The sequence below is a fragment of the Pristiophorus japonicus genome, chromosome 10, assembly GCF_044704955.1.
Source record: "Pristiophorus japonicus isolate sPriJap1 chromosome 10, sPriJap1.hap1, whole genome shotgun sequence".
NCBI lineage: Eukaryota > Metazoa > Chordata > Chondrichthyes > Pristiophoridae > Pristiophorus > Pristiophorus japonicus.
In genome coordinates this window covers 162849506-162862435 of record NC_091986.1, presented here as the reverse complement: position 1 = coordinate 162862435, position 12930 = coordinate 162849506, and the positions used below count along the sequence as shown (strand labels likewise).

The following is a 12930-nucleotide window of genomic DNA, read 5'->3' as shown; positions in this document are numbered from 1 at the left end:
CCCACCTCCCTGCCATGAAGATGTTGACTTTGTTGGGGTGCAGTTCTATGGGTGACTGGCACTTCTGGGCAGCTCACTCAAATCGCTATCCTTCTTGTATGAGCCGAGACAGTAAATGTTGAAAAATATTTGGTTGCAGGCTGCATCACAGCCAAGCTGGATCCGATTAGCACTTGATTTCCACAAACACCAACTTGGAGCAGGGGCAGCTTTTTCCTACCCTGGGAGTGTTGTTTTGTCTTGTCTTGTTGAACCATTTGGGTGGGGAGGCATCTGCATCAGACTTTCTGCTCAATTAATTGAGATTCAGCTGCCAGTATGTGCTGCAGTACAGCAAGGAGTTTGCTTCCACACTGTCGCTCAGTACCATGGCTCAGTGCTGCAACACATGACTCTCTTGAAATTGACCAGCAAAATGCCACTGGAGATTGGGATTCAAATCATCTGCCCTGGTTTATGTACTATGCCATCAAACTATCTATCTCTTTCCCTAATCCAATCTGTTATTAGGGCTTATAGAATAGAACAGGAAATTTTGAATTGTAAAAGTTCTGGTGAAACCGAAATAGATGTGGAAAGATTGAGTCTCGTATTTTACATTTCTAACCAACCCCAAGATCGGCAGTAAGCTCAAAATAGTGAAATTTTTTGGCAATGTGCAGGATAGTAGATTTATATAAAAAAATTCAGGAGCCAGTTTTAAAACAAACAATCATTGTAATTTGCAGCAAGGTGAATAAGTTGAAACGTTAAGTTTTAATGTAGGCAGATTACATGTTTACTTTCAGTAAAAGTAAATGTGCTATATTAAATGTAAGTTAACTAGAAGCAATACAATAATTGGAAATGTTTTCTGCTTTGGACATATGGGGAGATTTCTTCCTGCACATTGTAGCAAAATTGTGAATATGTATATAAATTTGGGGGACTGAATACAGTTTTGATCATTTGATCCATTTTTGTACATTACATATTTGATAACGAGGAAACATATATTGCTTTGGACAGGATGACCCTTTTAGGAGATGTAACTTTACTTTATTGGTTATTATGCAGCTAGTCGGAATTCCCAGCACCATGGATCCTCCTAATCCTGCCAATCTCCGAGGTGATCAACAGTCTCCCACAGAAAACATCAACCACAGTGAAGATGAGCGCAGCCGACAGTTGGAGCGCTTGAGCCGAGAGGAAGCATACTATCAATTTATCAATGATCTGAGCGAGGAGGACTACCGACTAATGAGAGACAGCAACCTTCTTGGCACTCCGGGTAAGCTTATAGCATTGCCTAGAGAACCAGAAGTTTAAAAAAAAAAAGTAAAAGAAATGATTTTGTGCTGGATTTTCAAACCAAGCAAAAACATCGTGCATCAAAAAAACTTAGTAGCTCTGTTATAAATTATGATTTACACCTTTGTGTGTAACCCTCAGAAATATTGACAAATTTAGTCAGGATATAGTGGATCCTATCCGGTGCTAGCAAGAATATCAGCTAGTATGGATCAAACTGTAGTCGCATTACACAGTCTTCGACTCAAACTCATTTTTTCCCAGATGTTAAAACTGTAATTGACCTTCTCAGTCTTTATTTCTATAATCTTTAACCTTTTAAAACTTAAGCTTCGTGACAATCAAGCAGTCGGCATGGTTTTATGAAAGGGAAATCATGTTTGACAAATTTTCTGGAGTTCTTTGAGGATGTAACGAGCAGGATGGATAAGGGGGAACCAGTGGATGTGGTGTATTTCCAGAAGGCATTCGATAAGGTATCACGTAAAAGGTTACTGCACGATAAAAGTTACCGGGGTTGTGGTCAATATATTAGCATGGGAAGAGGATGGGCTAACTAACAGAAAACAGAGTCGGGATAAATGGATCATTTTCCAGTTGGCAAACAGTAACTAGTGGGGTGCCGCAGGGATCGATGCTTGGGCCTCAATTATTTACAATCTATATTAGTGACATGGATGAAGGGACTGAGTGTAATGTAGCCATACAAAGATGGGTGGGAAAGCAAATTGTGAGGAGGATACAAAAAATCTGCAAAGGGATCTGGACAGTCCAAGTGAGTGGGCAAAAATTTGGCAGATGGAGTGGAATGTGGGAAAATGTGAGGTTATCCACTTTGGCAGAAAAAATAGAAAAGCAAATTATAATTTAAATGGAGAAAAATTGCCAAGTGCTGCAGTGCAGACCGACCTGGGGATGAAACACAAAAAGTTAGTATGCAGGTACAGCAAGTAATCAGGAAGTGAAATGGAATGTGGGTCTTTATTGCAAGAGGGATAGAGTATAAAAGCAGAGAAGTCCTGCTACAACTGTGCAGGCTTTTGGTGAGACCACACCTGTTTTTGTCTCCGTATTTAAGGAAGGATATACTTGCATTGGAGGCTGTTCAGAGAAGGTTCACTATGTTGATTCCGGAGATGAAGGGGTTGACTTATGAAGATAGGTTGGGCCGATACTCATTGGCGTTTAGAAGAATGAGGTGTGATCTTATTGAAACATACAAGATAATGAGGGGGCTCAACAAGGTGGATGCAGAGAGGATATTTCCACTCTGGAAACTAAAACTGGGGACATAGTCTCAGAATAAGGGGTCGCCCATTTAAAACTGATGAGGAGGAATTTCTTCTGAGGGTTGTAAACCTGTGGAATTCTGTCCCAGAGAGCTGTGGAGGCTGGGTCATTGAATATATTTAAGGCGGCGATAGACCAATTTTTGAGCGATAAAGGAATAATGGGTTATGGGGAGCGGGCACGGAAGTGGAGCTGAGTCCATGATCTGATCGGCCATGATCTTATTAAATGGCGGAGCAGGCTCGAGGGCCAGGTGGCCTATACCTGCTATTTATTATGTTCGTATGTATGTTTTCATGTGGCTGCTGTATCACTCAGATATTCGTTTATCAGGGCAGAGTGCCAGAAGCAATTGTTCTGGAGTGTTCAACATCTTTGAGTTACTTGACCTGAGCTGTTCAACAAAATAGGTTGCTAACTTGAGGCGCAACATACTGGCTTTCATGTTCCAGTTTTGGGTGTCTCGTGCTGTGCATCTTTTGCAGGCTGTGGGCATTGTGGCAGAGGACAATCCGAAGGACATTCATAAGCCCAGAAAAAGCTGTCTTCAGCCTCCTTCGTCTTCATTTTCCCCTCTTCTTTCTAGCCTCGTCATCACCCACCCCCTCCCCAGCCTTCCAAAATCTGCAAAAAATATCTTATTTGGCTGCCATCTTTCACCAATCTTTAACTGTGGAGCTGTTTCTAGATTTGACACTGTTCAATTTAGCAACAAACACCGTTGCCTATGGGCTGGATTTTCATGGGTTTTGAGTTTTTTGGGCAAAACCATAAACTGTGTGAAAATTACCGTTTTCACTGCGTTACCCATTTTAGGCCCAACTTTTGGCCTTTGATGTCTGGACCAGGTCGCAAAGGGAGGCGTTGCACAATTATTTGTGCGCAAAATGCATCGTCACCAAGTTTAGTGCGAGGCCTCGTGGGGGTGGGGTGGAATTAAAAAAACTTTACCAAGACCCTTGTCGAATAAATTGCTGCAAAAAAATTTTAAAAATAAAAATGTTAACTTGCCTTTTTTGCAGATTTTTTAACTTGTCGCTACTGGCAGGGCTGCACCAACAGGTTGGGAGAGTGACGAAACTTGGACGGTAACGCAATCCACGTCGTTATGTGTCCGGTGCAGCTCTCCCCAGCGGTACTCCCCTTTGCCGCTGCAAACAAGGAGCCGAGGATCACGCCTGAGCTTTGCGAGAGGGTTTTCGCCGCAGAGGGTCAAACGCGGCAAACCAGGTCGCAAACCCATCAAATCCAACCCTAAGTGTCTAAAAGCTAGGCCATTGATGATTTAGTTGCAGTCTTGTCAGATACAATTTTATCAATGGTGGACTATAATGCAATAATTTAGTGGTCCAACACCACATGCACATTGGAGAAGGAGATTTACATCCTTCCCATTCTTCCCCCTGTCACAATGTGTAACGAACCTAATGTGCTGTAGATCCCCTACTGTTGCATCAGAATTCTTAATTTGAAGACGAGCGCACTGAACTTCATGATCATCTGCTATTCTGTAGGTGCCATTAAGTTTAAGATGAATTAAGTTTTAAGTTTTTGCTACTGCATTGTAATGTGGTGTATGTTGTTGGAGAGAAAGGATGTACATTACTAGTATGCTATTAAACCACCATCATTTAACACATCGTTCGTAAACATTTACTGTATTGCATTGCTACTTTTATTAGATGACTAATTTCTGAGTGTTCATTGCATTCTTGAAGACTTAAAATACTTAAGAGTCAACAGTGGAGCCTCTAACTTTAGTTAAAGTAATTTCTTCCACTGATCTTGGTAGACTCTTCACTTTTCCTCCAAGTGTCTGCAGCCCTGGGGGTTTCTGACAGTGGTTGAGTGCAGTCTTTTTAAAATTAGTAGTTTTCATGTTAAGCCTCTTTCTGACTTTCTATTTGAGTCTTTTTATTCATGGAGATCACATTCAACTGTCACGTGCTATACTTGAATATTTATTTCTTGGGCTAGCATTGAGTCTGAAATATTGGTATCCTTCTGACCATGACTGCATTCACACTTGGTGCCCTGCTGTATGAAGTGATTCTAATTATTTTTGAGACATTTATGCTGTTCAATAATTAGCTATAGTAGAGTGATTCCTTCATGCTAACATATAGGGATCAGATGTTTCATTTTGATAAACTCGGATTATTGTGACTTTGGACTGATTGGGTGTCATAACTTCATGTCAGTAAATTAAGTTGATTAATTTGTTCTGTTCCTGTCTGAGCAATAACTCCGTAGTTACTATATACAATGGTCTGAAGTATCTTCATGCTCACAGTTTGGGAAATCAGTCCAAATATCTTTGAGAGTGATTCAAAGAGAGTTGAGGTAGCTTAGATATGAACATAACGTATCTCCTCTCATTGCAAACTTTCAAAAGAAGTATTTGCAATTTCTTGTCAAATTAAGCTAAAATGTAACTTTCATTTTATTTTGAACTTCTCCTGTACTTTACCAAGAATGCAGATGCAAGTATCCTTGAACATGTTTAACCTTTATTCTGTTCCTCTGTTGTTTCAGGTGAAATTACAGCAGAAGAATTGCAACAGCGTTTGGATGGTGCGAAGGAGCAATTAACAACACTGAACGGCCTGGGCAATAGTGAACGTGAACAAAGTAATGAGAACCAAGGCAAGTTCTGAGTTTGTGGGTTGAAATTATAATTGTGATCTTGACAACTGTTTTCTCTGTAGCAGTGCAAGGACGCAATAGAAACATAGAAATTTACAGCGCAGAAGGAGGCCATTTCGGCCCATCATGTCCACACCGGCTGACAGAGCCGCATGGCCCTCGGTCAGCAGCCTTGAAGGTTACATATAAACCTATGAACAATGGCGGAAAGGCAAAGAGCACCCAGCCCAACCATTCCGCCTCACACAACTGCGACATCCCTTATACTGAAACCTTCTACGCTCCACCCCAACTAGAGCCATGTGATCTCCTGGGAGAGGCAAAAACGAGATTAAAAATCCAGGCCAATTTAGGGAGAAAAAAATCTGGGAAAATTCCTCTCCGGCCCATCCAGACGATGAAAACTAGTCCAGGAGATCACCCTGGCTGTATTCGATTCCCTGCAGTACTTACCATTATATCTGCCGGCCAACAAAAGGTTATCCAGTCTAATCCCAATTATCAGTTCTAGGTCCGTAACCCTGCAGGTTACAGCACTTTAAGTGCCCATCCAACCATTTCTTAAAAGTGATGAGGGTTTCTGCATCCACCACTCTTCCAGGCAGTGAGTTCCAGATCCCCACAACCCTCTGTGTAAAGAAGCCCCCCCCCCCTCAAATCCCCTTTAAACCTTCCATCAACCCACCTTAAAACTATGCCTCCTCGTAATAGACTCCTCTATCGATCGACCCCTTACTATCCACTATGTCTCGGCCCCTCAATATTTTGTACATCTCAATGAGGCCTCCTTTCAACCTCCTCTGTTCCAATGAGAACAAACCCAGCCTATCCAATCTGTCCTCATAACTAAGATTCTCTATTCCAGGCAGCATCCTAGTAAATCTCCTCTGCACCCTCTCTAATGCAATCACGTCCTTCCTATAATACGGCGACCAGAACTGCATACAGTACTCCAGCTGTGGCCTAACCAAAGTATTATACAATTTAAGCATAATCTCCCTGCTCTTATATTCTATGCCTCAGCCAATCAAGGCAAGCATTCCGTATGCCTTCTTAACCACCTTATCCACCTGGCCTGCAACTTTCAGGGATCTGTGGACAAGCACTCCAAGGTCCCTTTGTTCATCTGCACTATTAAGTGGCCTACTGCTTGATGTGTATACCCTTTCCTTATTAGCATCTCCCAAAGTGCATTACCTCAGAATTAAATTCCATTTGCCACTGACCAGTAGATTGATATTCTCCTGCAGCCTATGACTTTCCTCTTCATTATCAACCACACAGCCAATTTTAGTGTTGTCTGCAAACTTTTTAATCGTACTCCCTATATTCAGATCTAAATCGTTGATATATACCACAAAAAGCAAGGGACCTGATACTGAGCCCTGCGGAACCCCACTGGACACATCCTTCCAGTCACACAAACATTCATCAACCATTATCCTTTGTTTCTGACCTCCAAGCCAATTTTGGATCCAACTTGCCACTTTGCCCTGGATCCCATGGGCTTTTAACCTTCATGACCAGTTTACCATGTGGGACCTTATCAAAAGCTTTGCTAAAGTCCATATACATCGTACGCATTACCCTCATCGACCCTCTTAGTTACCTCCTCAAAAAATTCAATCAGGTTAGTCAAACACGATCTTCCCTTAACAAATCTGCGCTGACTGTCCCTAATTAATCCATGCCTTTCCAAATGTAGATTTATCCTGTCTTTCAGGATTTTTCCCAATAATTTTCCCACCACTGAGGCTAGGCTGACAGGCTTGTAATTACTCGGCATATCCCATTTTCCCTTCTTAAACAAGGGTATCACATTAGCAGTCCTCCAATCCTCCAGCATCATATCCATATCCAAATCCAAAGAGGACTGGAAAATGATGGTCAAAGCCTCTGCTATTTCCTCTTTTACATTGCTCAACAGCCTGGGATGCATTTCATCTGGGCCTGGGGTCTTAGCTACTTTCAAAGCTGCTAAACCCCTTAATTCTCTTTCTCTCTTTCTCTTTTTCTCTCTTTCTCTTTTTCTCTTTTTCTCTCTTTTTCTCTTTTTCTCTCTTTTTTTTTCTCTCTCTTTCTCTTTCTCCTAGAATATCACACCCCTCCTCGATAGCAGTATCTGCATTGCCCCTATCCTTTGTGAAAACAGATGCAAAATATTCATTAAGAACCTTCCCAACATCTTCCGCCTCCACATAAAAGATTGCCCTCGTGGTCTCTAATAGGCCCTACCCTTTCTTTAGTTATCCTCTTGCTCTGAATATATTTATAGAACATCTTAGGGTTTTCCTTAATTTTACTAGCCAAGAATTTTTCGTGCTCTCTCAGCATTTCTAATATCTTTTTAAATTTTGCGCCTCAACATAGAAACATAGAAACATAGAAAATAGGTGCAGGAGTAGGCCATTCGGCCCTTCTAGCCTGCACCGCCATTCAATGAGTTCATGGCTGAACATTCAACTTCAGTACCCCATTCCTGCTTTCTCGCCATACCCCTTGATCCCCCTAGTAGTAAGGACCTCATCTAACTCCTTTTTGAATATATTTAGTGAATTGGCCTCAACAACTTTCTGTGGTAGAGAATTCCACAGGTTCACCACTCTCTGGGTGAAGAAGTTCCTCCGCATCTCGGTCCTAAATGGCTTACCCCTTATCCTTAGACTGTGACTTCTGGTTCTGGACTTCCCCAACATTGGGAACATTCTTCCTGCATCTAACCTGTCTAACCTCGTCAGAATTTTAAATGTTTCTATGAGGTCCCCTCTCATTCTTCTGAACTCCAGTGAATACAAGCCCAGTTGATCCAGTATTTCTTGATAGGTCAGTCCCGCCATCCCGGGAATCAGTCTGGTGAACCTTCGCTGCACTCCCTCAATAGCAAGAATGTCCTTCCTCAGGTTAGGAGACCAAAACTGTACACAATACTCCAGGTGTGGCCTCACCAATGCCCTGTACAACTGTAGCAACACCTCCCTGCCCCTGTACTCAAATCCCCTTGCTATGAAGGCCAACATGCCATTTGCTTTCTTAACCGCCTGCTGCACCTGCATGCCAATCTTCAATGACTGATGTACCATGACACCCAGGTCTCTTTGCACCTCCCCTTTTCCTAATCTGTCACCATTCAGATAATAGTCTGTCTCTCTGTTTTTACCACCAAAGTGGATAACCTCACATTTATCCACATTATACTTCATCTGCCATGCATTTGCCCACTCACCTAACCTATCCAAGTCGCTCTGCAGCCTCACAGCATCCTCCTCGCAGCTCACACTGCCACCCAACTTAGTGTCATCTGCAAATTTGGAGATACTACATTTAATCCCCTCATCTAAATCATTAATGTACAGTGTAAACAGCTGGGGCCCCAGCACAGAACCTTGCGGTACCCCACTAGTCACTGCCTGCCATTCTGAAAAGTACCCATTTACTCCTACTCTTTGCTTCCTGTCTGACAACCAGTTCTCAATCCATGTCAGTACACTACCCCCAATCCCATGTGCTCTAACTTTGCACATCAATCTCTTGTGTGGGACCTTGTCGAACGCCTTCTGAAAGTCCAAATATACCACATCAACTGGTTCTCCCTTATCCACTCTACTGGAAACATCCTCAAAAAATTCCAGAAGATTTGTCGAGCATGATTTCCCTTTCACAAATCCATGCTGACTTGGACCTATCATGTCACCTCTTTCCAAATGCACTGCTATGACATCCTTAATAATTGATTCCATCATTTTACCCACTACCGATGTCAGGCTGACCGGTCTATAATTCCCTGTTTTCTCTCTCCCTCCTTTTTTAAAAAGTGGGGTTACATTGGCTACCCTCCACTCCATAGGAACTGATCCAGAGTCAATGGAATGTTGGAAAATGACTGTCAACGCATCCACTATTTCCAAGGCCACCTCCTTAAGTACTCTGGAATGCAGTCCATCAGGCCCTGGGGATTTATCGGCCTTCAATCCCATCAATTTCCCCAACACAATTTCCCGGCTAATAAGGATTTCCCTCAGTTCCTCCTCCTTACTAGACCCCCCGACCCCTTTTATAACCGGAAGGTTGTTCGTGTCCTCCTTCGTGAATACCGAACCAAAGTACTTGTTCAATTGGTCCGCCATTTCTTTGTTCCCCGTTATGACTTCCCCTGATTCTGACTGCAGGGGACCTACGTTTGTCTTTACTAACCTTTTTCTCTTTACATATCTATAGAAACTTTTGCAATCCGTCTTAATGTTCCCTGCAAGCTTCTTCTCATACTCCATTTTCCCTGCCCTAATCAAACCCTTTGTCCTCCTCTGCGGAGTTCTAAGTTTCTCCCAGTCCCCAGGTTCACTGCTATTTCTGGCCAATTTGTATGCCACTTCCTTGGCTTTAATACTATCCCTGATTTCCCTTGATAGCCACGGTTGAGCCACCTTCCCTTTTTTATTTTTATGCCAGACAGGAATGTACAATTGTTGTAGTTCATCCATGCGGTCTCTAAATGTCTGCCATTGCCCATCCACAGTCAACCCCTTAAGTATCATTCGCCAATCCATCCCAGCCAATTCACGCCTCATACCTTCAGAGTTAGCCTTCTTTAAGTTCTGGACCATGGTCTCTGAATTAACTGTTTCATTCTCCATCCCAATGCAGAATTCCACCATATTATGGTCACTCTTCCCCAAGGGGCCTCGCACAACGAGATTGCTAATTAATCCTCTCTCATTACATAACACCCAGTCGAAGATGGCCTCCCCCCTAGTTGGTTCCTCGACAAATTGGTCTAAAAAACCATCCCTTATGCACTCCAGAAAATCCTCCTCCACCGTATTGCTTCCAGTTTGGTTAGCCCAATCTATGTGCATATTAAAGTCACCCATTATAACTGCTGCACCTTTATTGCACGCACCCCTAATTTCCTGTTTGATGCCCTCCCCAACATCACTACTACTGTTTGGAGGTCTGTACACAACTCCCACTAACGTTTTTTGCCCTTTGGTGTTCTGCAGCTCTACCCATATAGATTCCACATCATCCAAGCTAATGTCCTTCCTAACTATTGCCTTAATCTCCTCCTTAACCAGCAATGCTACCCCACCTCCTTTTCCTTTTATTCTATCCTTCCTGAATGTTGAATACCCCTGGATGTTGAGTTCCCAGCCCTGATCATCCTGGAGCCACGTCTCCGTAATCCCAATCACATCATATTTGTTAACATTTATTTGCACAGTTAATTCATCCACCTTATTGCGGATACTCCTTGCATTAAGACACAAAGCCTTTAGGCTTGTTTTTTTAACACCCTCTGTCCTTTTAGAATTTTGCTGTACAATGGCCCTTTTTGTTCTTTGCCTTGGGTTTCTCTGCCCTCCACTTTTCCTCATCTCCTTTCTGTCTTTTGTTTTTGCCTCCTTTTTGTTTCCCTCTATCTCCCTGCATTGGTTCCCATCCCCCTGCCATATTAGTTTAACTCCTCCCCAACAGCACTAGCAAACACTCCCCCGAGGACATTGGTTCTGATTCTGCCCAGGTGCAGACCGTCCGGATTGTACTGGTCCCACCTCCCCCAGAACCGGTTCCAATGCCCCAGGAATTTGAATCCCTCCCTGCTGCACCATTGCTCAAGCCACGTATTCATCTGAGCTATCCTGCGATTCCTACTCTGACTAGCACGTGGCACTGGTAGCAATCCCGAGATTACTACTTTTGAGGTCCTACTTTTTAATTTAGCTCCTAGCTCCTTAAATTCATTTCGTAGGAACTCATCCCTTTTTTTACCTATGTCATTGGTACCAACGTGCACCACGACAACTGGCTGTTCTCCCTCCCTTTTTAGAATGTCCTGCACCCGCTCCGAGACATCCTTGACCCTTGCACCAGGGAGGCAACATACCATCCTGGAGTCTCGGTTGCGGCCGCAGAAACGCCTATCTATTCCCCTTACTTTCTATATTCCTCAAGATTCTATAGTATTTAGCCATTGTTATGACCCAAGTGTCCCTTTTTTTCCTTTATTCTCCTCTAAGTCCCTAGACATCCAGGGAGCTCTAGAATTATTATTTGCAACCTTTTTCTTAAAGGGAACATGTTTGGCCTGAGCCTTCCAGATCTACTCCTTGAATGCCTCCCACTGTTCTGACATTGATTGACCCACAAGTAGCTGTTTCCAGTCAACTATGGCCAAATCACTCCTTAACTTCGCAAAATTAGCTTTTCACCAATTTGGGACTTTTATTCCAGGCCTACCTTGTCCTTATCCATAACCAACTTGAATCTGACTGAATTATGGTCACTGGCACCCAAGTGCTCTCCCACTAATACCCCTTTAACCTGCCCAGCTTCATTCCCCAAAACGAAATCCAAGACCGCCCCCTCTCGTGTTGGGCTTGCAACATACTGACTCAAAGTTCTCTTGAATGCATTTTAAGAATTCCGCACCCTTTGTACCTTTCACACTATATTTGTCACAATCACTATTCGGATAGTTAAAATCCCCTATTATTACCACCCTATGGTTTTTAGACTTCACGGCAATTAGACTTTATTTGGCTACATTATATTCGGTCCTTTCATCCAAGTCATTAATATAGATTGTAAATAGTTGAGGTCCCAGCATTGATCCCTGTGGCACCCCACGAGTTACTCATTGCCAACTCGAGAATGACTCATTTATCTCGACTCTCTGTTTTCTGTTAGCCAATCCTCTATCCATGCTCATATTACCCCCAACCCAGAGCTCTTATCTTGTGCAGTAAATTTTTATGTGGCGCCTTATCAAATGCCTTCTGGAAATCCAAATGCACGACATCGACTGGTTCCCCTTTATCCCATTATCGTTACATTCTCAAAGAACTCCAGCAAATTTGTCAAACGGGATTTCCCTTTCATAAAACCACGCTGATTCTGCTTGACTGTCTGAGTCAAACTGAGCATTGGTGTACAAGAAGCTAAGACACAGCTTGGAATTTTACATTCAACGAAGAGTGTGCCCCAGCAAACCTGTGATTATATGCTCTGCTGATTAATACTGACTTGTGCATTACATTGGTTGTATCAAAACAAAGTGCTTTCATAGTTAGATCAGCATATCTGTAACAAAGCTTTAAATCCTGGGCAATATACAATCCATTCATGATTGCGTGATGTTCGCAATTGGTACATAAAATGTTTGGGTAAGAACATAAGAAATAGGAGCAGGAGTAGGCCATACGGCTCCTCGAGCCTGCTCCGCCATTTAATACGATCATGGCTGATCCGATCATGGGACTCGGGTCCACTTCCTTGCCCGCTCCCCATAACCCCTTATTCCCTTATCGGTTAAGAAACTCTCTATTTCTGTCTTAAATTTATTCAATTTCCCAGTTTCCACAGCTCTCTAAGGCAGCGAATTCCACAGATTTACAACCCTCAGAAGAAATTTCTCCTCATCTCCGTTTCAAATGGGCGGCCCCTTATTCTAAGATCATGCCCTTTAGTTCTAGTCTCCCCCATCAGTGGAAACATCCTCTCTGAATCCACCTTGTCAAGCCCCCTCATAATCTTATACGTTTCGATAAGATCACCTCATTCTTCCGAATTCCAATGAGTAGAAGCCCAACCTACTCAACCTTTCCTCATAAGACAACCCCCTCATCTCCGGAATCAACCTAGTGAACCTTCTCTGAACTGCTTCCAAAGCAAGTATATCCATTTGTAAATATGGAAACCAAAACTGCA

At 42.8% G+C, this 12930-nt stretch overlaps 1 protein-coding gene across 6 annotated transcripts in view; it reads left to right on the top strand.

Moving 5' to 3' along the window:
- rnf6 (ring finger protein (C3H2C3 type) 6) overlaps positions 1–12930 on the top strand; it is a 67927-nt gene that overhangs the window by 47417 nt on the left and 7580 nt on the right. For 5 of the 6 annotated variants that reach the window (XM_070892269.1, XM_070892264.1, XM_070892268.1 and 2 more), the window contains 2 exons: positions 1057–1270; positions 5116–5226. In XM_070892269.1, the coding sequence (XP_070748370.1) occupies positions 1078–1270; positions 5116–5226 (304 nt within the window). In that variant the 5' untranslated portion in view covers positions 1057–1077. The remainder of the gene's footprint in view (positions 1–1056; positions 1271–5115; positions 5227–12930) is intronic. The other variant, XM_070892270.1, reaches the window with a different exon arrangement.